Below are 26,706 nucleotides of genomic sequence, written 5' to 3'. Positions count from 1 at the left end.
AGCCAAATCGAGGGGTGACTACTCCCTACTGATCCTCCTCGACCTCTCCGCAGCATTTGACACTGTTGACCACAAACTCCTCATCAGTATGCTTCGCTCCATCGGCCTAAAGGACACTGCTCTCTCCTGGTTCTCCTCCTACCTATCTGACCGCTCTTTCAGTGTCTCCTTTGCTGGCTCTACCTCTCCTTCTCTTCCCCTTGCTGTTGGGGTCCCCCAAGTGCTCGGTCCTTGGCCCCCTCCTTTTCTCTATCTACACAGCCCCTGTTGGACAAACCATCAGGAGCTTTGGCCTCCAATACCACCTCTATGCTGATGACACCCAGCTATACACCTCTTACCGTGACATCTCTGCACCTTTCCTCCAAAACATCACCCACTGTCTGTCTGCTGTCTCTAACACGATGTCCTCTCTCTACCTAAAACTAAATCTCTCTAAAACTGACTTACTGGTGTTTCCTCCTTCCACCAACCGACCTCATCCTGACATCTCCATCTCAGTGTGTGGCGCTACCATAACTCCCAAACAACATGCCCGCTGCCTTGGGGTCATATTCGACTCAGATCTCTCATTTACCCCCTACATCCAATCAGTGGCCCGAACCTGTCAGCTGCACCTCAAGAACATCTCAAGAATCCGCTCTTTTCTCACCATAGACACGCTGAAAACGCTTACTGTTGCCCTCATCCACTCACGGCTCGACTATTGCAACTCATTGCTGATCGGCCCCCCCCGCACCAGACTCTACCCTCTCCAATCCATCCTGAATGCGGCAGCCAGGCTCATATTCTTGTCCAGCCGCTACTCAGATGCCTCTGCCCTGTGCCGGTCACTGCACTGGCTGCCCGTTAAATATAGAATTCAATTTAAACTTATTACCTTAATCCACAAAGCCCTCCACAGTGCAGCGCCCCCCTATATTGCTTCCCTCATCTCCATCCATCACCCAGCCCGGGCTCTCCGCTCGGCAAACGAAACTAGACTGCACACCCCTCTAATTCGAACTTCTTACTCCCGCCTCCAAGACTTCTCCAGAGCAGCACCAGTCCTCTGGAATGCACTACCAAAGAACATCCGGGCAATCCAGGACTCGAAAAACTTCAGGCGTGCTCTAAAAACGCACCTCTTCAGGGAGGCATACCGCATTCCCTAAACAAACTCCTCTATACACTGCCTGATAACATGCTCCCTGACCTACTGACCGAAATCCCTGCTAGCCATCATAAACCGCTCCTGTAGTCATATTGATCCTGCCGTCGCATAGCTAAATGTCTGACTGTTGTCTGTATATAGCATCCCTCACTCTCCATCACGTGATACTGTGCACACCTCCAGCCATTTTACCTTCTGTATCACCCCACTACTTGTAGTATGTAAGCTCGTTGGAGCAGGACCCTCACCCCTATTGTTTCCACCAACTGATTACAATTGTAACCGTGGTTCTGTAATTTTTTTTTTGTACTTTTGTCTTTCTGTATTCCCCCTGTCTATGTAAGCGCTGCGGAATATGTTGGCGCTATACAAATAAAGTTTATTATTATTATTATCTTTTGTACACATACTTCTTGCTATGCACATGGCACAAATATTATGCATACAACACTACGGCATAAAAAATAATTTAATACTTTTAAAATATAATTCAATATTTTCAGAGTTACCATTACAGTGCCTATATATAAAATAATAATCTTACAATAGTGCATATTCCATATTCAAGTAGTACTCACAAATGAACACGAACAAATATTAAGACAGAAGGATTGAGAGTCCTATTCATTAGAATCTGCATTCAGGGTCAGACTGACTCACTAAACTACCAGAAAATCCAGTGGGCCTATAATTTGACAATGAATAGACCCTATTGATTGAGTAAAAGACAAACCCATTAGGGGAGTTCACAAATACATTACCCTATTAGATGTCATGGATGATATGCCGTGTGTGTGTAATGATAATAAACATGTTCTGTATACACTATCCTACAAAAAGTAATTGGACACTTGAACAAGAATCAAAAATAGTATTTCTTTACATATGTTAATACTCAGTGAGACTTCCTTTGGCCCTAATGACATCGGATACTCTGAGTGGCGTACTTCCCACTAATATCTGATATATATACTTCGGCTTGTATTTCCCTGAATTCATCCTGCAAACATCTTGTGAGTTCTCTCAAAGAAGATGGACACTATTCATATTTCCTGAGCCGACGTTCCAGTTCATCCCAAAAATGTTCAATAGGGTTCAGGTCGGGACTTTGTGCAGGCCAAGACAATCCTGGAACATCTATATCCTCAAATCAATGTAAAACAAGAAAAAGGCATTCCCCAGGTATCCTCCACACCCAGGTGCGTCCATCTGATTTGAAGATGAATAGCGTGATTCATTATTCTGTAGTTCTTCCACTGCTCCAATGTCCAATGACAATGCTCCTTGCACCACTGTAGATTGCCCATTGCATCTTCATTGAGAGAACTTGCAAAACATTTGAAGGGTGAATGGAGGGAAATGCCAGCTGAAGTGTATCAGATGGTAATAGAAAGTATGTCACAGGGAGTGACAAAAGGATCACCAGTAAGTTTTAACAGATATAAATAATTACTACTTGCTCAGGTACTTTGGGTAGGGTAGTGTAGATGGAGAATGGGCACTTAGAATCATTTTCTTTGGTGTGCCCATAGAACCCCAGCTGGACAACTGCTTATATTGGTAGCCACTAATAGACGCGATTGTCAATGGGACTTTCTAATGTTAAAAACACATCGCAAGGTCGTGCTTTGCAATTTTAACATTAGAAAAACCCATTGACAATCGGGTGAAAAAAAGCAGCGATATTGCGTTAAAAAAACGCGCAAGAAAATCACAAGTGTGCAGGAGCCCTTAAAATTATATAACCCTCCCACTCCCAATAAAACATAGGCCTATAATGAGAAAGTAATGCTGTAGATGTGACTGCAATCTTATATCAGTTCTTGCAGTACTTGCCCTATTTGAATCTTCTCAATTTGCTATTTTTGACCCCTTCTGTCTTTAAAGACCAACTGAAGAACCTGAAGTTCAGCTTGTGCTCGCTCCAATCCTGTTTGTTGTCACAACAATATTTCCAATGGTTTTTATGCGTGTTTCATCTATTTACTGTATTTTTACAAGTTGCACATTTTAGCTTGTTTTGTCAATTTAACTTCATATTTCCTCCATTTAACATCACTTTGAATTATAGTCTTTTTCTACATTTTCAATTCATAACCTTTTTATCGGTCAAAGGGCATCCATGACTTGTGGTGAAACATTTCAGCAGCGTATTCGTTTTCTACTACAGTTTCAGCATTACCATGATAGGTATGTAGTTAGTTTACAATAATTAATCATATAGAGATTACAGTGGCGTAATAACCATCATAGCAGCCATAGCAACTGCTACACAGCCCGCATTTCAGTAGGCACCAAGTTAATGGGCCCTTCTGAAGATGCACTTACTAAGTGGGGAAAAGTGATAAATAAATAAAAAAAAGGATATAATTAATCATCTCTTTTGCTCCCGCCGCTGCTCCACTCCTTCCCTTCACCTACGGGGAGCACAACCCCATACTAGAAAGCATATGACCACTGTGGCGCAACTGTGTCCTCACCTGAACTTTTACCTGGCTGCTAAATATTCAGGCTTGGGGAAGGGGGAGCCCATTCAAAATTTTGCTGTTGGGCCCAGACTTTTTAACCCCTTAGTGACCACCCCATTGCCTTTTTATATCCTGGCTTTGTGGGCTTTAATCCTCAGGGCCATAAAAAATGCTCACCCTGAGGATTAAAGCCATGGGGACTGTGGACATGACAGATCCATGCTGTAAAAAATAGCTATATCAACTTAAAGATTCAGCTCCCCTCATGGATCGGATCAAATTTAAAATCTCTTTGCTCCTGGCTACTAAAGGTATCCGAGAGCCTGGAGCAGTGACCAAGGGCTGCGGTGAGCCGTCTCTGGTCATGTGATTGTCCGTTAGATAATGGCGATCACGTAAATGTTAAAAAAATTGAATTTTAATGTTCCTTTCAGTTTGGGCCCCGTTGGGTATACAGATATAAGATTAGGGCCATAATGGGTATGTTTCTGAACACAGGACAAACAGGGGTATCCATTTTGGGCTGCAAATCCTCATTTTCATGTGCAGTATAGAAAATGACATATTTCCAAAAATATGAAATTTAATTTTTTTCTCCTCTAAATTGCATTAACTCCTGAAAAAAAAACTGTGGGGTCAAAATACTTCTGACACCCCTCAGTGAATACATTAAGGGGTGTAGTTTTTAAAATAGGGTTATTTGTAGGGGTAACTATCATTCTGACACCTATGAGCCTTTGCAATCTTGGCTTGGTGTAGGAAAGGAAAATGTTCCTCAAAATGTTGATAATCAAAGTTAAATTTGTACGTCTCCTAAATAGTTTTTAAAAAACTAAAGTTTTTCCAATGTGCAGCCATAATAAAGTAAACAGATGAAAATATATATATCTTATCAAAAATTTCTACATTATGTTTGCACATATTTGACATATTGCAGTTGAAAATGTGAAATAAGGACAATTATTTACAAAATTTTCCGAATTGTGGTGCTTTTAATAAATATACACACATTCTATCGGTCATTTTCACCACCTAAATGAAGTACAATATGTGGCGAAAAAACATCAGAATCACTTGGATATGCAAAACCTTTACAGAGTTATTCTATGTTAAAGTACACATGTCAGATTTCCAAAATTTGGCCTGGTCATTAAGGCGCAAACAGACTTGGTCACTATGGGGTTAGGTTATGCCCCTGATAGAGATAACCTTATTTTCTATTAAGCCGTTAAAGTTGGGTTTTCTAGAAATCTACTAAGGCAACTATATGATGCGCAAATCTGCTTCTTATTGAAGAGTCTTCAATTTAGAAGTAAAACGATGTATTTTTATATGATTGGTAAAGTAACCCTAAACTCATATGAGCGTTGTATACGGCGATACAATACTAAATGAGGTATGCAGCAGATTGTATGGATTGAAGAGCCTTGAAGTTTGGTTTTCCTGTGATGGTGCTGCAGGTAAATTGAATATTGCTTCCAGATGGACAACCCCTTTAATGGTGAGTTTTTTGGCCACTGCAGTTTTTGATGAAGTTGTTGAGCCAAAGTCAGAAGTGGATCCAACAGGAAGGAGAAGAAAAAGTCCTTCCTTTATATTTCACATTCCTCCTGAATCCACTTTTTGTTTTGGTTCAATTAAACACATGAAAAACTGTCACAAAAACTATAGCTTTTTCCTAAAAAACATGGCCATGTGTGAAACCACCCTTCCAGAGACACAGCTTAGTAATGGTCGTCTTCACCTGTGGGACCACTTTATTCTGTTCCATAATTAGGGTGCATTCACACGGGCGAGCGCAAAATTGGTCCATGAAACTCAGAACACAATCACTCTCTAAGACGTGGGATTCTGGGTGCGAACACAATGTGTTTTTACTTTCAAAACGCATCACATCTAAGTACTTGCGATTTTCATGTGCGTTTGTCAAATGCATGAAAAAAAAAATCACAAGTGCTTCCAATAGCTTTCAATGCTAAAAACTGCATCCCACTCACATGCAAATCACATGGCACGCGAGTGCGATGCAACTTTTTTAGACATCACACAGGAAATCATAGGGGATTCCTTACAAGGAATTGCCCAAAAGTAGAACATGAAGCTATTTTTCAATCTCGCAGCATCGCTGTGAGAAAAAAAGATCACTTGTGTCAATAAACACATTAAAATCAGAGCTAAAACAGACTGGAGTGTGCGCAAATACGCTTGCCGCTACTGAGTGTATCCGCGCATAAAGAAGGTAAAAATTCTTTTTTTTTTAACCGTTCAAATGCCGGTACAAAAAAAAAAGCAGGACGATAGGTCCTGCCCTATCTTTCTTACATGTAGAAAAACTAAGTGCGGGAAAGATACAGCAAGTCCTCACGTGTAGTATTAACCCCTTCCCGCTCCAGGGCATAAGTTTACGTCCTGGCAGCGGGGCATAAACTTACGTCTTGGGGATAGCACGAGATCATAAGTGATCTCGCGCTATCCTGCAGCCGGAGCTGGCCTCTGGCTGCAACAGCGGGGGTGCATCAGAGATGCGCCCCCGCTTTTAACCCCTTCCCTGCCGTGATCTATGTAGAAGGGTTCACAGAGGGAGCGCGCTCCCTCTATGAAGTTGCCGGACTCTCGCGATATAATCGCAGAGAGCCCGGCTTGTTGCCATGGCAACAGGACGGCAGATACCAGCGTCCTGTATTGCCATAGCCTGTGATTGCTGTATAAGCGATAAGGCATCGCAGGTCAGTAGTCCTGCCATGCCTTATCACAGCGATCATCAGTGTTCTGCCTCAAGTCCCCCAGAGGGACACAAATAGTGTAAAAAAAAATAATAAAAATGTACAACAAAGAAAAATGTTAAAAAAACAACTTTTTTTGTGCTTTTTGTCATATTAGCATACAATAAGTTGCACATGCTTTTGACTCTGCATGGAAAAAAGCGTTAAAAAAACCTAAAAACTGAGGCAAAATGCTAATTTTTAGCGTTTTGCCTCCGTAAAACCGCAATAAAAGTGATACAAAAAGCCGTTCGTACCCAAAAATGGTACCAATAAAAACTACAGCTTGCCTCTCAAAAAATAAGCCCTCAGAGAGCCCCGTTAATGGAGAAATAAAAAAAGTTATAGGACTTTGAATGCAGCGATTTAGAAAAAAAAAAAGGATTTCCAAAAAAAAGGGTTTTTACTGCAGAAAAGTGGAAAAACCTAAAAAAAATGTAAGAATTTTGGTATCGTTGTAATCGTACCAACCCGCAAAAAAAATGGATTGTCAATCATTTATGCTGCATGATTAACGCTGTAAAAAAAAAAAAATCTATGGCAGAATTGATGCGTTTTCTCTCCCTGTTATCATGAAAAAATAATTAAAGTTTTACAATATAGTCTATGTACCCAAAAATAGCACCATCAAAAACTACAGTTCGCCACGCAAAAAACAAGCCCTTATATGGCCGCAAAAATCGTTGCGTCCTTAAGCCCAAAATAGGCCATGTCCTTAAGGGGTAAAGCACGAGAATCCTGCTAGTGAAAATGAAAGCATTGAAATCAATGGTTTTGTCTCATCCCATTATTTTGTGGCCGTGATAGTCATGGCCATTTGAAGATGCCCTGAATGTGTTAATTACATGTGGGAGTTCCATCGATATCGCTATCCAATCCCGGACTGCAACATGTAGCTGTATCCAATGAACTCCTTCAAACAGGAATCCATCTTGGACTTTATTGGATACTTGTGTGCAGCACCAATGTTTTTGTTGGCTCTATCCATCCCTCTTAAAGGGGATGTGTTATCAAAAATTGATGTATTGTCTAAATCAAGTTTTATGTCGAACATATTTCTAAATAAAATGTGGGTGATTTTCTTTTAATTTTCCATGTCAATATATTAACAAATCCTTAAATCCGGCAGTTTTTACTCTGGCCAGTAAGCCTAACAATAGGCTGAGGCTTCCTATTCTATACAGCAGCCTTGTGGCCCATAGAAACAACAGACTGAAGATGACTTATTGACTTCTATGATGCAAAAGAAGTGAAAAAAGGGACAGCATGCCTATAATTTGCGGGACTCAAGGACGGGACAAGAGGTGGTTGGAAAAAACATGTTTAAAATTAATCATCGGATGACTGATCATAAATCAGATTAGAGTAATGATATGGGATGGGAGGTGAAAAATAACTAAGGCTGATCATCACACAGCTGGAATATGTATTAGTGTGCAGGTGATAGAAATTCCTCAGGGTCTTGTTTACATGAACATGACCATTGGTGCACACTAATACAGATTCCAGTTGCCTGATAAAGGGGTCTGTCTGTGCACCTTGAAAGGCGTTACCTGCTGGTTTTGAATAAAGAGTGCTTTTAAAGGATTCACTTGATTTCCTCCTACAGTTGACGTATACCAACTGTCCATGCTTGTGCCTTAGTTCTTTTTTAGCTCTCATCCCTTATTGACTTCTGTGGGAGAGTGTTGTGGGCATGCTCTGTGACCTGGGTAGAGGTCACTGTGCAGTGAGGGGGAGGAGGTGAGCTGTATCCACCACCTATTGTTAATGGTGGATCCTGTGTTATCTATATATAGGTGTTACCTGTCATTGTAGTTCTGCCTATGATGATAATGAAATGACTGCTGAGAAGTGACCTCTACAGAACAGGAAGTGTCAGACTATTATGAGGCTCAGGGGTTAGAGTGAAAACTGCAGGATTTTAGAATTTTTTAAAATATACATGGAACATTTTTTAAAAAATCAAATAAAAAAATATATACGGGTAACATGAAAACTTGAGTTAAACAAGAAGTCATTTTCTGATGATGCATTTCTATGAATTTCCATCAGTTCCAATTATCTTTGATGGCAAGAACAGCATAACATACTGAGCAATTCTAACTTGCCATAAATGGGTTAATAGGATCCGTCAGGATTAGAGATGAGTGAGCGTACTCGTCCGAGCTTGATGCTCGTTCGAGTATTAGGGTGTTCGAGATGCTCGTTACTCGAGATGAGCACCACGCGATGTTCGAGTTACTTTCACTTTCATCTCTGAGACGCTTTTCTGGCCAATAGAAACACGTGGAAGGCATTACAACTTCCTCCTGTGATGTTCCAGCCCTATACCACCCCCCTGCAGTGAGTGGCTGGGGAGATCAGATGACACCCGAGTATTAAAATCTGCCCCGCCCGCGGCTCGCCACAGATGCATTCTGACATAGATCAGGGAAAGTGCTGCTGATGCTGCTGCTGCTATAGGGAGAGCGTTGGGTGTTATTTTAGGCTTGAAGAACCCCAACGGTCCTTCTTAGGGTCACATCTGACCGTGTGCAGTACTGTTGAGGCTGCTTTTAGCAGTGTTGCACAATTTTATTTTTTTTTGTATATCGGGCGTGCAGACCATTGCGTCCTCAGTCTGCAGTCATTTTACTCAGTATAGGGGCAGTACTGGTGAGGCAGGGACAGTGGGAAAGGTGAAAGAGATATACTGTCTATATAGGCAGTGGGCTTTTTTAAAAAAATTGGGGAAAAATATTATATTTGGGCTGCCTGTGACCGTCTTCAGTGTACTGCGTGTCTGCTGGGGGTAGTAGTCCTAATTAATACGCAGCTAAGCGTTACAGCAGGCTTGCGCAAAATTGTTTCCTGGCTCTGCTGTTCCTGTTACATCACCGCTGTGATAGCGCCAGAGGGAAACAGTAAACATAATATACGCTGCATACAGTATCTGTCTGGTGTTTCAGCTCACCATTTAAAAAAAGGGAAGCCAAATACTTAAAGGGGTTGTCCCGCGGCAGCAAGTGGGTCTATACATTTCTGTATGGCCATATTAATGCACTTTGTAATATACATTGTGCATTAATTATGAGCCATACAGAAGTTATAAAAAGTTTTTTACTTACCTGCTCCGTTGCTGGCGTCCTCGTCTCCATGGTGCCGACTAATTTTCGCCCTCCGATGGCCAAATTAGCCGCGCTTGCGCAGTCCTGGTCTTCTGCTCTCTTCAATGGAGCCGCTCGTGCAGAATGCAGGCTCCGTGTAGCTCCGCCCCGTCACGTGCCGATTCCAGCCAATCAGGAGGCTGGAATCGGCAATGGACCGCACAGAAGAGCTGCGGTCCACGGAGGAAGAGGATTCCGGCGGCCATCTTCACAGGTAAGTATAGAAGTCACCGGAGCGCGGGGATTAAGGTAAGCGCTCCGGTAAGCTTTCTGTACGTCCCTGCATCGGGGTTGTCTCGCGCCGAACGGGGGGGGGGGGGGGTTTGAAAAAAAAAAAAACCGTTTCGGCGCGGGACAACCCCTTTAAGGCGTACCACTGCCCTTTGGTGACTTGACTGCTTCTGTGCTGTGAATTCCACTAGCTGAGTGATACGCACCTACATCTCACTACAGGCGTGCACAAAATTGTTTCCTGGCTCTGCTGTCTCCATTACATCACCGCCGTGATAGCGCCAGAGGGAAACAGTAAACATAATATACGCTGCATACAGTATCTGTCTGGTGTTTCAGCTCACCATTTAAAAAAAGGGAAGCCAAATACTTAAGGCGTACCACTGCCCTTTGGCGACTTGACTGCTTCTGTGCTGTGAATTCCACTAGCTGAGTGATACGCACCTACATCTCACTACAGGCGTGCACAAAATTGTTTCCTGGCTCTGCTGTCTCCATTACATCACCGCCGTGATAGCGCCAGAGGGAAACAGTAAACATAATATACGCTGCATACAGTATCTGTCTGGTGTTTCAGCTCACCATTTAAAAAAAGGGAAGCCAAATACTTAAGGCGTACCACTGCCCTTTGGCGACTTGACTGCTTCTGCGCTGTGAATTCCACTAGCTGAGTGATACGCACCTACGTCTCACTACAGGCGTGCACAAAATTGTTTCCTGGCTCTGCTGTCTCCGTTACATCACCGCCGTGATAGCGCCAGAGGGAAACAGTAAACATAATATACGCTGCATACAGTATCTGTCTGCTTTTTCAGCTCACCATTTAAAAAAAGGGAAGCCAAATACTTAAGGCGTACCACTGCCCTTTGGCGACTTGATTGCTTCTGCGCTGTGAATTCCACCAGCTGAGTGATACGCACCTACGTCTCACTACAGGCGTGCACAAAATTGTTTCCTGGCTCTGCTGTCTCCGTTACATCACCGCCGTGATAGCGCCAGAGGGAAACAGTAAACATAATATACGCTGCATACAGTATCTGTCTGCTTTTTCAGCTCACCATTTAAAAAAAGGGAAGCCAAATACTTAAGGCGTACCACTGCCCTTTAGCGACTTGACTGCTTCTGCGCTGTGAATTCCACTAGCTCAGTCCTACGCACCTACGTCTCACTACAGGCGTGCGCAAAATTGTTTCCTGGCTCTGCTGTGCGTTCCGTAAGCAAAGTCAGCCTCCAACCACAGGCCAATAAGCGGCACATTTAATTACAGCGTTCTGTTTCTGCTCTACTCGTAATACACCATGCTGAGGGGTAGGGGTAGGCCTAGAGGACGTGGACGCGGGCGAGGACGCAGAGGCCCAAGTCAGGGTGTGGGCACAGGCCGAGCTCCTGATCCAGGTGTATCGCAGCCAACTGCTGCGGGATTAGGAGAGAGGAAAGTTTCAGGGGTCCCCAGATTCATCTCACAATTAATGGGTCCACGCAGTAGACCTTTATTAGAAAATGAGCAGTGTGAGCAGGTCCTGTCGTGGATGGCAGAAAGTGCATCCAGCAATCTATCGACCACCCAGACTTCTACGCCGTCCACTGCTGCAACTCTGAATCCTCTGGCTGCTGCTCCTCCTTACTCCCAGCCTCCTCACTCCATTACAATGACACATTCTGAGGAGCAGGCAGACTCCCAGGAACTGTTCTCGGGCCCCTGCCCAGAATGGGCAGCAATGGTTCCTCTGCCACCAGAGGAGTTTGTCGTGACCGATGCCCAACCTTTGGAAAGTTCCCGGTGGTCCGGGGGATGAGGCTGGGGACTTCCGGCAACTGTCTCAAGAGCTTTCAGTGGGTGAGGAGGACGATGACGATGAGACACAGTTGTCTATCACTCAGGTAGTAGTAATTGCAGTAAGTCCGAGGGAGGAGCGCACAGAGGATTCGGAGGAAGAGCAGCTGGACGATGAGGTGACTGACCCCACCTGGTTTGCTAAGCCTACTGAGGACAGGTCTTCAGAGGCGGAGGCAAGTGCAGCAGCAGGGCAGGTTGGAAGAGGCAGTGCGGTGGCCAGGGGTAGAGGCAGGGCCAGACCGAATAATCCACCAACTGTTTCCCAAAGCACCCCCTCGCGCCATGCCACCCTGCAGAGGCCGAGGTGCTCAAAGGTGTGGCAGTTTTTCACTGAGAGTGCAGACGACCGACGAACTGTGGTGTTCAAGGTTTGTCGCGCCAAGATCACCCGGGGAGCCACCATCACCAGCATGCGCAGGCATATGATGGCCAAGCACCCCACAAGGTGGGACGAAGGCCATTCACCGCCTCCGGTTTGCACCACTGCCTCTCCCCCTGTGCCCCAACCTGCCACTGAGATCCAACCCCCCTCTCAGGACACAGGCACGACCGTCTCCCGGCCTGCACCCACACCCTCACCTCCGCTGTCCTCGGCCCCATCCAGCAATGTCTCTCAGCGCAGCGTCCAGCCGTCGCTAGCGCAACTGTTTGAGCGCAAGCGCAAGTACGCCGCCACGCACCCGCACGCTCAAGCGTTAAACGTGCACATAGCCAAATCGATCAGCCTGGAGATGCTGCCGTATAGGCTTGTGGAAACGGAGGCTTTCAAAAACATGATGGCGGCGGTGGCCCCGCGCTACTCGGTTCCCAGTCGCCACTACTTTTCCCGATGTGCTGTCCCAGCCCTGCACGACCACGTCTCCCGCAACATTGTACGCGCCCTCACCAACGCGGTTACTGCCAAGGTCCACTTAACAACGGACACGTGGACAAGCACAGGCGGGCAGGGCCACTATATCTCTCTGACGGCACATTGGGTGAATTTAGTGGAGGCTGGGACCAAGTCAGAGCCTGGGACCGCTCATGTCCTACCCACCCCCAGAATTGCGGGCCCCAGCTCGGTGCTGGTATCTGCGGTGGTGTATGCTTCCTCCACTAAACCACCCTCCTCCTACGCAACCTCTGTCTCGCAATCAAGATGTGTCAGCAGCAGCACGTCGCCACCAGTCGGTGTCGCGCGGGGTGGCAGCACAGCAGTGGGCAAGCGCCAGCAGGCCATGCTGAAACTACTCAGCTTAGGAGAGAAGAGGCACACGGCTCACGAACTGCTGCAGGGTCTGACAGAGCAGACCGACCGCTGGCTTTCGCCGCTCAGCCTCCAACCGGGCATGGTCGTGTGTGACAACGGCCGTAACCTGGTGGCGGCTCTGCAGCTCGGCAGCCTCACGCACATGCCATGCCTGGCCCACGTCTTTAATTTGGTGGTTCAGCACTTTCTGAAAAGCTACCCACGCTTGTCAGACCTGCTCGGAAAGGTGCAAGTCCAAGACGGACGCTGCCACCCTGCGGACCCTGCAACATCGGTTTAATCTGCCAGTGCACCGACTGCTGTGCGACGTGCCCACACGGTGGAACGCTACGCTCCACATGTTGGCCAGGCTCTATGAGCAGCGTAGAGCTATAGTGGAATACCAACTCCAACATGGGCGGCGCAGTGGGAGTCAGCCTCCTCAATTCTTTACAGAAGAGTGGGCCTGGTTGGCAGACATCTGCCAGGTCCTTGGAAACTTTGAGGAGTCTACCCAGATGGTGAGCGGCGATGCTGCAATCATTAGCGTCACCATTCCTCTGCTATGCCTCTTGAGAAGTTCCCTGCAAAGCATAAAGGCAGACGCTTTGCGCTCGGAAACGGAGGCGGGGGAAGACAGTATGTAGCTGGATAGTCAGAGCACCCTCATGTCTATATCTCAGCGCGTTGAGGAGGAGGAGGGGGAGGAGCATGAGGAGGAGGGGGAAAAGACAGCCGGGCCCACTGCTGAGGGTACCCATGCTGCTTGCCTGTCATCCTTTCAGCGTGTATGGCCTGAGGAGGAGGAGGAGGATCCTGAAAGTGATCTTCCTAGTGAGGACAGCCATGTGTTGCGTACAGGTACCCTGGCACACATGGCGGACTTCATGTTAGGATGCCTTTCTCATGACCCTCGCGTTACACGCATTCTGGCCACTACGGATTACTGGGTGTACACACTGCTCGACCCACGGTATAAGGAGAACCTTTCCACTCTCATACCCGAAGAGGAAAGGGGTTCGAGAGTGATGCTATACCACAGGACCCTGGCGGACAAACTGATGGTAAAATTCCCATCCGACAGCGCTAGTGGCAGAAGGCGTAGTTCCGGGGGCCAGGTAGCAGAGGAGGTGCGGAGATCAGGCAGCATGTACAGCGCAGGCAGGGGAACACTTTCCAAGGCCTTTGCCAGCTTTATGGCTCCCCAGCAAGACTGTGTCACCGCTCCCCAGTCAAGGCTGAGTTGGCGGGAGCACTGTAAAAGGATGGTGAGGGAGTACGTAGCCGATCGCACGACCATCCTCCGTGACGCCTCTGCCCCCTACAACTACTGGGTGTCGAAGCTGGACACGTGGCCTGAACTCGCGCTGTATGCCCTGGAGGTACTTGCTTGTCCTGCGGCTAGCGTCTTGTCAGAGAGGGTGTTTAGTGCGGCTAGGGGAATCATCACGGATAAGCGTACCCGCCTGTCAACCGACAGTGCCGACAGGCTTACACTCATAAAGATGAACAAAGCCTGGATTTCCCTAGACTTCTCTTCTCCACCAGCGGACAGCAGCGGTACCTAAACAATACGTAGGCTGCACCCGCGGATGGAAGCATCGTTCTCTATCACCATCAAAAACGGGGACCTTTTAGCTTCATCAATCTGTGTATTATATTCATCCTCCTCCTCCTGCTCCTCCTCCTGAAACCTCACGTAATCACGCCGAACGGGCAATTTTTCTTAGGCCCACAAGGCTCAATCATATTACTTTAGTAAACAATGTTTATACGTTTCAATTCTCATTAAAGCGTTGAAACTTGCACCTGAACCAATTTTTATTTTAACTGGGCTGCCTACAGGCCTAGTTACAAATTAAGCCACATTAACCAAAGCGATTAATGGGTTTCACCTGCCCTCTTGGTTGGGCATGGGCAATTTTTCTGAGGTACATTAGTACTGTTGGTACACCAATTTTTTTGGGCCCTCGCCTACAGTGTAATCCTAGTAATTTTTATGGGCTTCGCCTGCACTCATGGTACAGCAAGGTGTGTGGGGTTGGCCTACACTTTTGCTACATAAGCATAAATGTAACTGGGGCCTTGTCTATACTGCAACTACTGCAACGGGAATGTTACTGTGGCCTGTCTTGACTGCTACTACTACTGAAATGGAACTAATACTGTGCTCCCCCTATACTGCTGCTTCGGAATTGTTACTGGGGCCTGTCTGGACTGCTACTACTACTGAAATGGAACTAATACTGTGCTCCCCCTATAATGCTGCTAGTGATATGTTACTGGGGCCTGTCCCTAATGCTACCGCTGAAATGTTACTAATTCTGGGCTCTACCTATACCGCTGCTAATGCTATGTCACTGGGGTGTGGAAACGGAGGCTTCCAAAAGACATGATGGTGGCGAGGCCATTTCCCACCAATGCGGTTACTGTTAAGGTGCATATAACCACGGACACGTGGAGAGGACACGTAGTGCCTCAAAAACATCCCCCTCCTCCTCAAACAATGAAAACATTCTTGGCAAATACCTTTGCATTGGTCCGTCTGGTGGCAGTCCAAGAATTTCACCTTTACCGACACAACAAGACAGCCCCCCCCCACCATCCCCCCGCCACGGTCCACTTAATCCTGGCCACATTCTGAAAACCAACTAAATAAAACCGCGCTACTAGATCCGCAGTCGCCACCACATTCCCACCAACGCGGTTACTGTTAAGGTACATATTACCAGTCTGACTGGGGCATGCACTGTGGGCCGAAGCACACCTATATTGTATGTGACGTTAGCTCTGCTGAGCAGGGCACTGCAATGGGATACATTTATGTACCGCCGATGGGTTCCAGGGAGCCACCCATGCTGTGGGTCCATAGGGACTTCACATTAGGGATTTGTACCTGCCAGTGTCTATGTATTAAAAACCCCGGTCAGACTGGGGCATGCAGTGTGGGCCGAAGACCACCTGCATTTAATCGGACGTTACCTCAGCTGTGATGGGCAATGCAATGGCATATATTTATGTACCGCCGGTGGCTTCCTGGGACCCACCTATGCTGTCGGTCCACACGGAGTTGTAACTGCATGTGTCCACTTCTAAAGAACCCCAGTCTGACTGGGGCATGCAGTGTGGGCCGAAGCCCACCTGTAATAAACCCGACGTTACCTCAGCTGTGCTGGGCACTGCAATGGGATTTATTTATGTACCGCCGGTGGGTTCCAGGGAGCCACCCATGCTGTGGGTCCACAGGGACTTCACAATAGGGAGTTGTACCTGCCTGTGTCTACTTATAAAAAACCCCAGTGTTACTGGGGCATGCAGTGTGGGCCAAAGCCCACCTGCATTTAATCTGACGTTAGCTCTGCTGTCCAGGGCACTGCAATGGGATACATTTATGTACAGCCGGTGGGTTTCCAGGGAGCCACCCATGCTGTGGGTGCACACGGAATTCCCATTGCGGAGTTGTACCTGCCTGTGACTATTTATTAAAAAACGCGGTCTGACTGGGGCATGCAGACACCTTGACAGAATGAATACTGTGTGGCACATGGATTCCCCATTGCTATGCCCATGTGTGCAGCTCCTGATGGAGGTGGCACAGGATTGGATTTCTCATTGCTTCTGTACAGCATTGTGGGATATCGCCCCGTCCCTTTTAAAGAGGGTCGCTGCCTGGCCGTGCCAACCCTCTGCAGTGTGTGCCTCCGGTTCCTCCTCATGGCAGACGCACTTGTAAATAGACATGAGGGTGGTGTGGCTATGAGGCTAGCGTGTGGCATGAGTGCAGCTGAAGGCTGCGCAGGGACACTTTGGTGTGCGCTGTGGACACTGGGTCGTGCGGGGGGGTTGGGCAGCATGTTACCCAGGAGAAGTGGCAGCGGAGTGTCATGCAGGCAGTGATTGTGCTATGTTGGAGGTAGTGTGGTGCTTAGCTAAGGTATGCCTTGCTAATGAGGGTTTTTCAGAAGTAAAAATTGTTGGGAGGGGGGGGCACTCTTGCCGCTATTGTGGCTTAATAGTGGGACCTGGGAACCTGAGATGCAGCCCAACATGTAGCCCCTCGCCTCCCCTATCCGTTTCTGTGTCGTTCCCATCACTTTCTTGAATTTCCCAGGTTTTCACAAATGAAAACCTTAGCGAGCATCGGCGATATACAAAAATGCTCGGGTCGCCCATTGACTTCAATGGGGTTCGTTACTCAAAACGAACCCTCGAGCATGGCGAAAAGTTCGTCTCGAGTAACGAGCACCCGAGCATTTTGGTGCTCGCTCATCTCTAGTCAGGATCCATTGCTAAACACTTCATCAGATCCATCACAGGCATAATGGCACAGTCTGTCACTGTATTAAAGGAAATCGTTTCCTATGAGCCTCATACACTAAAGTTATGGGTTAATATCAGCTAAAACGCTGAATCTGGGGATGTTACTATTATAGTTACAATCCCTAGTATTCCCCCGCTGTCCGTTCTCAAAGCAGCCATGGTAAGTATCCCGTGGACTACGTAGGCACACACACAGAATAAGAGAACTAGTCCTGCCATTCTCTGCACAAGCCTTTATGGTCTGCAGGATGCATACAGCCGCAGCTTTGCAAGAGGACATCAGGTGAACGGCGAGGAGGGTAAGTATAAGGGCTTCTCCAGATGAATGTATACATAACTACACTTTCCGCTACAGAGCGTAGTTCAAGATGAACAAGGTAAAAATCTTTTTCTTTTTTACCTTTCAAACTCTGTGCTATTTCGCGCAAGTTTAAAAAAAAAGTGGGAAGATAGACCCTGCCCTATTTTCTTACACGTAGTTAAACATAACCAATGGTCTCATTTCATCCCATTATGCGGCTGTGATTATCACGGCCGCAAATCGGGACAATATCAGGCCCATCTGTTCAAGTCCTTAGGGCGGCCTCACGCGGACGTACAATCGCGGGCTATTGCCTCTGGATCGGTTCATTTTACTGTACTTTATGGCGCTGCCGGGACCACTCACATCAGTGCAGTCCCAGCAGCGCCATGTTTGAGTAGGCGGGCCAGACTACTTAGTAGGCGGGTCAGCTGACTCAGTAGATGGGTCAGCTGAACTAGTAGGCCCAGGTGGCATAATTTAATCCTGCAAAATCGCGAAGTCACATATGCGATTTCATGCAGACGGGGGGCCTTTTGTGTGCAATTGCGCATGAAAAAAGAGCATGTTGCATTTTTTTTCCGTGCTCGGGCCTAGTATTGTTGACCGAGAATCCTGCTAGTGAAAATGAAACCATTGAAATCAATGGTTTCATTTTTTCCTGTTATACACCCGTGATTTTCACGCCTGCATAAGGGGACTAAAATATGGCCATCTGTTTAAAAATTTAAAAATTGCCAAAGTTTCCTCTACCGGTCCAATTTTAGAGGCCACAATTTGGATGCATTACAGCCACACTGAGCAGATCGGTGGCTTAGTGATTAACACTGCTGCCTTGCAGTATTCAGGGTCCAGTCCTAGCTTCCAGTCCACTCAATGACAACATCTGCATAGAGTTTGTATGTTCTCCCAGTGTTTGTGTCAGTTACTTCCCACATTCTAAAACTAAATTAATAGGTAAGTGTGCTTGCCTGAGATAAGGAAATTATATTGCGAGCCCCGCTGGCGACAGGGACCAATGTAAATGGCAACAATCTCTATGGTGATTGGGAATATGTTGATGCAAATGGCGCTATATGAAGAACATAAAGAAAGTTTCTGCTGAATTAGAATTAAGGACAAATTCACACTAGCATTTTTTTTCTACGGGTTCTATTTTACTAAAAACAGAACTGTACAAGCAGAAGTGAAAAGGAAATAAACGGAAAGCATTCTTTCTATTTTTTGGCAGATCCATTAACCCCTTGACATTTTCCGGGACGAGCTCCACTGCCTATAGTGATATAGCCCGGAAGATTTCTGGGCTATGTATCACTATGGGAGCTGCAGAGCACAATGACACAAGCTGTGAGATTGTGCTCTGCCTGCACAGACCACAGAGAACAAAGCAAGGGCTTTGAACAACAGAAGCAGAAGATATGCCGGCAATCTCCTGCTTCTAAGTCTCCTGCTTTGTTTACAGGTTGCCATAGAGACCATCGGCTTGTCTGAAGCAAGCCGATGTTCTCTGTGGCAGAGAGAGCTGGTGCTTGGCTGTCAGAGGACAGCCCGGCACCAGCTCTTACAGCAGAGATCAGAGAAAACCTCTAATCTCTGCTGTGTTAACCCTTTACATGCTGCAGTCTATGTGACTGCAGCATGTAAAGGGCTGTCACTGCAGCATGTAAAGGGCTGTCACCATCGGACCCCCCAAAAGTGATCAGGGGGTCCAGATGGGTCCCTGTGGAAGTCCCCTAAAGGGACAAAAATTTAAAAAAAGTAAAAAAAAAAAAAAACCTAAAAAAATTATAAAAAAAAATAAAAATAAGAACACTTGTCTCCCTTTCCTTTGTAAAAAATGTAAAATAAAATCACACATGTGGTATCCGGGCGTCGCAATGACCCAGAGAAGGAAGTTGGTACATTATTTAACCCCTTAATGACATGGCCCCTTTTTTTCTTTTTTCCCCATTTCTTTTTTTCCTCCCCCCATTTAAAAAATCATAACTCCTTTATTTATCCATCGATGTCGCTGTATGAGGGCTTGTTTTTTGTGGGACGAGTTGTATTTTTCAATGGAGATATTTAAAGTACCATATAATGCACTGAGAAACGTTTACAAAATTCTAAGTGGAGTAAAAAGAAAAGAAATGACATTCCGCCATCTTTCAGTGCGTCTTGTTTCTACGGCGCACAAACTGCAGGGTCAGTGCGATTACTACGATACCAAACTTCTATATATTTTTTTTTTGCTGTAGTAATTTTTTTTCAAAGACATTTAATTTTTTAAAATTATTTTCTGCTGCATCTTCTGCGCGCAATAACTTTTTTATTTTTCCATCAACGTAGTTAAGTGAGGGCTCATTTTTTGTGGGATGTCCTGTAGTTTACGTTGGTACCAATCCGGAATACATCCAACTTTTTGTTTGCTTTTTATTGCATTTTTTCTGGGAAACATGGTGTCTGAAAAAGTGCATTTGTGGCGTTCTTTTTTTTTTTCCGGACTACGTTCAGCGTGCGGGGTAAATAATGCACTACTTTGATAGATCGGACATTTATGGACGCAGCAATACCAAATTTGTATTTTTCTTTTAGGATTTAGATTTTTTTAATTTAGATATGGCAAAAGGAGGGTGATTTAAACTTTTATAACTTTTTTTTTAAAGTGTAAAAAAGTCATGAAAAAGAAAAATAACTATTACAATTTGGTATTGACATAATCGTACCGGCCTGTAGAATTACTGTAATACATTATTTATACTGCTCAGAGAATGCTGGGAAAAATAAAAAACATGCCAGAATTACAGATTTTGTTAATCTTGCCACTAGAAAAAATGGAATAAAAAGCGATCAAAATTTTACATGTTCCAAAATTAGATAAATGAAGACTGGAGTTCATCCCGCTATAAACAAGCCCTTCTAGAGCTCCAGTGATGGGAAAATAACATTAATACGGCTCTTGGAATGTGGCGACACAAAAGCAAACCTTTAAGAAAAAAAATGCTTAAAATGTACAAAAATAGCAAAACATAAAAACTGTATAAACTTGGTATCGCCGGAATCATGTTGACTCAGAGAATAATGTTATCACATTATTTATTCTGCATGTTGAACGACTTAAAAATGAAATCCAAAAAACAAATGGCAGAATTTCTTTTTTTTCCCCCAATCTCACTACAAATGTTTTTACAAAAGTTATGCAATACATTATATATACCCAAAAATCATGGCATCAAAAAGTACAACTTGTCCAGCAAAAAACAAACCCACATATGGCCTGGTCAATGGAAAAATGAAAAAGTTATGGCTCTTGGAACGCAACTGCAAAATTAGTTGAAATTCAATGATTGGTCCATTTAAAAAACCTGCCCTGGTGGGTCTGACAGGGTGGTAGGAAACCCGCCACTCAAGGGGTTAAATGGATCATTCAAAAAAAGGGACATATGCTTTCTGTTCATTTACTTTTGACTTCAGTTTTTCAGCACTTTAAACCCATCGGTTTTTGTGTACTGCTTGGCCTGTTTGCTGCGCCCCCCACGCTCTCTGCGCAGGCTCAGAAATAAAACCCGGTATAACAATAGAAAAGAAAAATGGATGAAAAGGGATTGCTTTCTTTTTTTCAGTCTCCCATGAGACAGATTGAAGCTTAAGGTCTACAGTTTCAATGGGCAGGAAATGTTTTCTTTCCATTCTGCTGCTCCCAAGATGTAAAAGATAGACAGAAAACAAAAACTCAAGCGTGAAATAGTCCAAGTTTAGGAGAATGCGGTCCAGGTATTAAGGACATATTAGATATGTGGATGTCTGACAGCAGCGTAAAGTAACTGGTAACACTGATTTGTCTTCTATACACCCATTTAGGCATCTAACTTTATCCTAGTTGTCTAGTTGTCCATCATGGGAGAACTCACCCAGGGGTTGCCATAAAAATTGTAAATGTAGTACTTGATAGTATTGTTTTATAGTATACTCTACTGACTCTGCTTCATTATTAGTATTAAAAAGTGAATGTTAAAGGGAATCTGTCAGGTCGAACAAGCTGTCCAAGCTGCAGGCATGATAGCGCAGGAGGAGCTGAGAAGACTGATATATAGTTTTATGGGTAAAGATTCATTATAACTTTTCTTTATTCATTTATATCTCTGCACATTCTGAGCTGTAGAGTCCAATGGGCAGAGCTATCAGTGATTGACAGCTTAACCTGTAAGTACAGTCGTTCACCGATCACTATCAATCACTGATAGGACCACCCATCGGACTGTTCAGCTCAGAATGTGCAGAGATATAAATGAATACAAGTTTTGCTGAATCTTTCCCCATAAAACTATATATCAATCTGCTCAGCTGCTCCTGCTGTATAACATCCTGCCTGCAGCTTGGACAGCATGTTCAACCTGACAGATTCCTTTTAAAGGGGGACATTAATAACATTTATCATCCATCAACAACATAGGTGATAAATGTAAGATCGCTGGGGTTCCAACAACTCCAACCACCACTGATCACAAAAATGGCAGTTCCTAGTCTCCTATGTCAATGGAGTAGTGCTCACTAGAGATGAGCGAGCATACTCGCTAAGGACAATTGCTCGATCGAGCATTATCCTTAGCGAGTATCTCCCCCCCCTCGGAAGAAAATTTTCGGCTGCCAGCGCATGTGACAGGGGAGTTGCGGCCATGAGCAGGGAGGAGCGGGGGGGGGAGAGGGAGAGAGAGATCTCCCCTCCATTCCTCCCCGCTCTCCCCCGCTGCTCCCCGCCCGCCGGCAGCCGAATCTTTGCTCCCAAGCGGACAGGTGCTCGCTAAGGGCAATGGTCGATCGAGCAATTTCTCTTAGCGAGTATGCTCGCTCATCTCTAGTGCTCACACATGCACACACCATCCATTGTCTATGGGACAGCGATCAGACATTAATAACCTAACCTGTGGATATAATAACTTAACCTGGATAAGGTGGTAACTGTTTATGGGCCAATCCCTTTAAAGATGGTTACAGCTCTGTCATATGCATTTGAGTTCATGTCCTGTAATGCTCATTCTCTTTTGTAGGGGAGGGATATTTTTATAGGGTTTCAGCTAAAAGAAAAAAGCACAATGTATACTAAAAACCCAATCAGTGCAAACAAACAATAATGTGCTGACCTGGTCGGATTGTGCAAAACAGCACAATACTGCTGAAGGCTTGGAATATCAAATATTCCACCGCTGCACTGCCTGCTCACCGGAGTCATAAGAGACATGTCCATACCCAAGGAATACACAGACAGTAATAGAATAGCAGGAGCTTCAGGCGCTGATGGACCAGCACCATACCGCATACTATCATTAAATGTACTAAATGAACCAATCCTGCTTCTGTCAACTACCTCCATCCGCTCCTGAGGCACCTGCTATTCCACTACTTCCTGTGCATTTTGATTGGCTAGCCATGAAAATTCTAATTTTAGGGGTACAGATCTTGTAAATAATTTAGTATTACAATGTCACAATTTTAGTATTATCAGTATATTTAAAGATCCACTGAACTTTTAAAGTTATGTTAAAATACTATATTTTAATATTTGCGAAGGCAACAAGAGCTGGAAATATGCAATTGTCAGTATATACTGACAGCTGAAGTGCGACAGGTTGGGAAATACTGATATACAAGGACCTACAATGAATTCCTCCGCATAAGCACAATATCGTGTGATCACTGGATTAGAATATGTTATGCTATGTGTGTATTTTTATAAATGTATAGTAAGTTGCAAAGAAAATATTTTTCTGTGCCGGCTGTGGGCTACAAGTTTACAGAGACCAGGAAACAGAACTAGAGGCAGGACCAACCATGTGGCATATTGGGAAATCAATCTCTAGTATCATACAGCTGCTTAAAGACTAACTGCACTTTTCTTTTTAAAAGTACAGAATAGGTGATTCTAAGCATTTTTGTAATAGGTTTTATTAGCCTATTCTGTACATTTTTCTTACAAAAACCTCTCTTCTGCTATGCGGCTAAGTGGGGCTGAGAAATCCATCTTCACCTCACTGCACAGCAGAGGATGGAGCTCCAGCTGTTCCTGCAGTGTTCTCTCTAGTGCAGCTGCAGACACAGCTGTTCCCATCACCAGTTTATTCAGAAATGTCTCCATTATATTTCATTTATTTTCAATCGTGCTGTGCCTGCAATCTATCTAATCTTTCCCACCACCGCAAGTGTTTTATTAATCTTCTTTCCCACCCCTGCTGCCATACCTGGCCGCTGTGTATGGAGAAGCTGATCTATTCTGCAGACGGCTTCTCTTCTTCACAGTTTCCGGTCCCCAATGGACTCGATGCACTGTCAAGAACTTGGGCTGTGACATACTGTATTGTACACTCGATATACTGAGACCCTGACAGTGCATCAGGTCCAGAGAGGAAAGAATGCAATGAAGGAAGCTGTGTACAGCACAGAACAGCTTCTCTATACACAGCCCCCGGGGACAATGTCAGGAGCAGGCAGGAGATTAATAAAACACCCACGATGGTGAGAAAGATTAGACAGATTACAAGCTCAAGTCAATAAAAAAATAAATAAAATACAATGCAGATATTTTTTAATAAACTGGTATATAGGAATAGCTGTGCCTGCAGCTGCACTAGAGAGAACACTGCAGACACAGCTGGAACTCCCTCTCCTGCTATGCAGTGAGGTGAAAGAGGATTTTTCAGCTCCGTCTTTACGTAGCTACATAACTGAAGAGGGGTTTTTGTAAGAAGAATGTACAGAATAGGCTAATAAAACTATTGCAAAAATACTTAGAATCGCCTATTCTGTACATTTAAAAAATGTGCAGTTACTCTTTAACTTAAAGCAGAGATATGTCGAAATGCTTACATTCACTGGTAAATGCAATACATTACACAATCCCATCAAATACCATGCATATACTGTATAGAAGCCTAAAATCCAACAAATAGACAAAAATAACAGTATAGCACAAACATTGCTTGGAGATTTTAAGTCTTTTCTGCAGAATATAATTTACATTTGACCTCATTCAAATGTAGTGATCTATAAGGATTTATGATGCTCTATGTTCAGTTCGGGAGAACCGTGGGGGTCTGGGTGTAACATCTAGAATGCAAATGGTTAAATTTGCATATAATATGGATTTCTGAATTACACTTTTATTACATTTATATTGTAATGAGTATGAGCAAAAAGGCATAAAAAATACATAAATTATTCTTACTAAGATTTTCACATTTTCTGTTTAGAATAGTAAATAATAATTAGAGGGTAACATGAAGCCCACATAATTAGAAAACATGTCTTTAATATGGTTTAATGGTTTAATATGTGAAAGGTTCCATCACTTATTTTGCAATCAAATTGTAAAGCATGAGAAAAAAAGTATAATTCTTACCTCCTCCATTTTTATAGCAGAGGTAAGGGAATCTCCAGACATTTGCCAGATCCACAGAAAACCCAACTACTGATAGAAGAAAGTCTATTTTCTTGCCCCAATGCTCTCGCTCTTCCCCTTCCTGGACGGGTGTCTCATATTTCAGAGAGGGATCTGGGGCAATGATTGTGTTATTTGTGTACTGGACTCCATTCTGTTCCTTAACAAGAATGAGTTCAACATCTTTCTTTTCTGGGACAGTCTCTTTGATGGGAACCACTGCTGACAGTTTATGGTCAGACTGACCCTGTTTGAACATTTTGGCTTTCAACATGTGAAAACTGGATGTGGGCAAATACTACTTGCCTAGGATCAGTATGTGATGCCTTTAAATACAGGTTTATCCTTGTGTCTCTTCTGGTGGAAACAATGTTTCTTTTCTAGAGGAAAAGAAAAAATAAACAAAAACAAACTATAAATAATATAACAAAACAAACAATGTTACAATACAGCAATAGACAACTAATAAAGTCATAAAATGCATTTACAATAAATGATGGAGCGGAGAATTGCATATAAGTGACATGACTATGACGAGAGTAATATATAGCCCAGAAGTCATGTACACTTCCAGGACAGCTATTCTCAGTTATTCTATAGCTTTATACCATGTATATTACTATACAGTTGATAGTCTATTATCCCAAATTGTGCTAAGTCTTACCAACTTGAAGCAGGTAGACAGATGAATTCAGAAGCATCCACCAGACGCTGCTTGGCTATCATTTGTGTGTCCTCCACTCTACGTTTTCCATTGCCTTCTGATTTTTAGGTGACTTTTTCCTCTGGCGAGTGGGACGTTACTGATTCCTCTGAGAAAACTGTGAAGAAAAGAAAGATGCCAGCTTTTTAAACCATGCTCCTCTCAGTGCACGTGCTGTTTGTTAAATCAAGACACCCACTGAAGACATTGGAAACTGAGCAGTGCCACCTGCTGATAATAGAGCAAACGATAAGCTGTACACGAGACATTTGTTGTGTTTATACTACGAAGAAGAAAATTTGGATTTCTTCATTTTGGAAAAGCAATCAGGAAGTAAATTAAGGAAATTGCTCTATATCTCTCAAGCATCATGCATTAAAGGGGCATCTAGGCAATCTGGTATATGTAAAATAGTGTGCCCTAAGGGTGGTTTGGCCAATTGCTTTAAGAAGGAAAGAGATAGATTATCTGGATCATTTCGAGTGTAATGCATATTGACAGCCATAGAGCAACGAGACAGAAATCAAGGATTATTCCACTGAGTATCCCTACGACACCTTATTTGGATTTGAACTGCAAATTCTGTAGACCTATAGGGTCCAGTATGCATGTGTTCTATATGCATACAGAGATACACAATGAAAGTCCTCCTTTTTACAGTTAAGACATATGATAGCATTCAGATAAGTCACTGGCCAAAGCCCATATGGTATATAAACTCATCATAAATATATACACTCAGTCATAATTTAAAGCAGATCCTCCCCTGGAGACTGTAGGAGAATTAGCTAACGTCTTGCAATTTTGTTTCTTGAACAGTTTGATTTCCATTCGTTTTGTTTATTTCTCTTCCTGTACTTTGAAATATCAGAATGTACCAATTTTACACAATAAAACACATATTAAGGCCTCATGTCCACGGGGAAAATGTGATTTAAAATCCGCAGCGTTTTTCCCGCAGCGTGATCCGCGCCCCATAGGGATGCATTGGACACCCGCAGGTAGGTAAATACCTGCGGATGTCATTTTCCCCTGGGGCGTGGATTGCATCTGCAGGAAAACACCCACGGCATGCTGCATTTTTAGTGCGGGTCTCCTGCGGGGACGGCTCCCGCAGGCTTCTGTTGAAGCCTATGGAAGCCG

The 26,706-nt window shown here is 44.4% G+C and overlaps 1 protein-coding gene across 1 annotated transcript in view; it reads right to left on the bottom strand.

Annotated features, from left to right (window-relative positions):
* The window catches only part of SLC6A2 (solute carrier family 6 member 2), a 162,417-nt gene extending 136,234 nt beyond the window's left edge, over positions 1–26,183 (bottom strand). Inside the window, exons 1-3 of the mRNA XM_066583891.1 lie at positions 26,121–26,183; positions 25,525–25,681; positions 24,822–25,240 (exon numbers count right to left, since the gene is read on the bottom strand). Of these exons, the coding sequence (XP_066439988.1) occupies positions 24,822–25,134 (313 nt within the window). The 5' untranslated portion in view covers positions 25,135–25,240; positions 25,525–25,681; positions 26,121–26,183. The remainder of the gene's footprint in view (positions 1–24,821; positions 25,241–25,524; positions 25,682–26,120) is intronic.
* Between the last annotated feature and the right edge of the window lie 523 nt (positions 26,184–26,706).

This window comes from Eleutherodactylus coqui, chromosome 11 (genome assembly GCF_035609145.1).
Source record: "Eleutherodactylus coqui strain aEleCoq1 chromosome 11, aEleCoq1.hap1, whole genome shotgun sequence".
Taxonomy (NCBI): Eukaryota; Metazoa; Chordata; class Amphibia; order Anura; family Eleutherodactylidae; genus Eleutherodactylus; species Eleutherodactylus coqui.
This window is presented reverse-complemented; position numbering and strand designations above follow the sequence as displayed.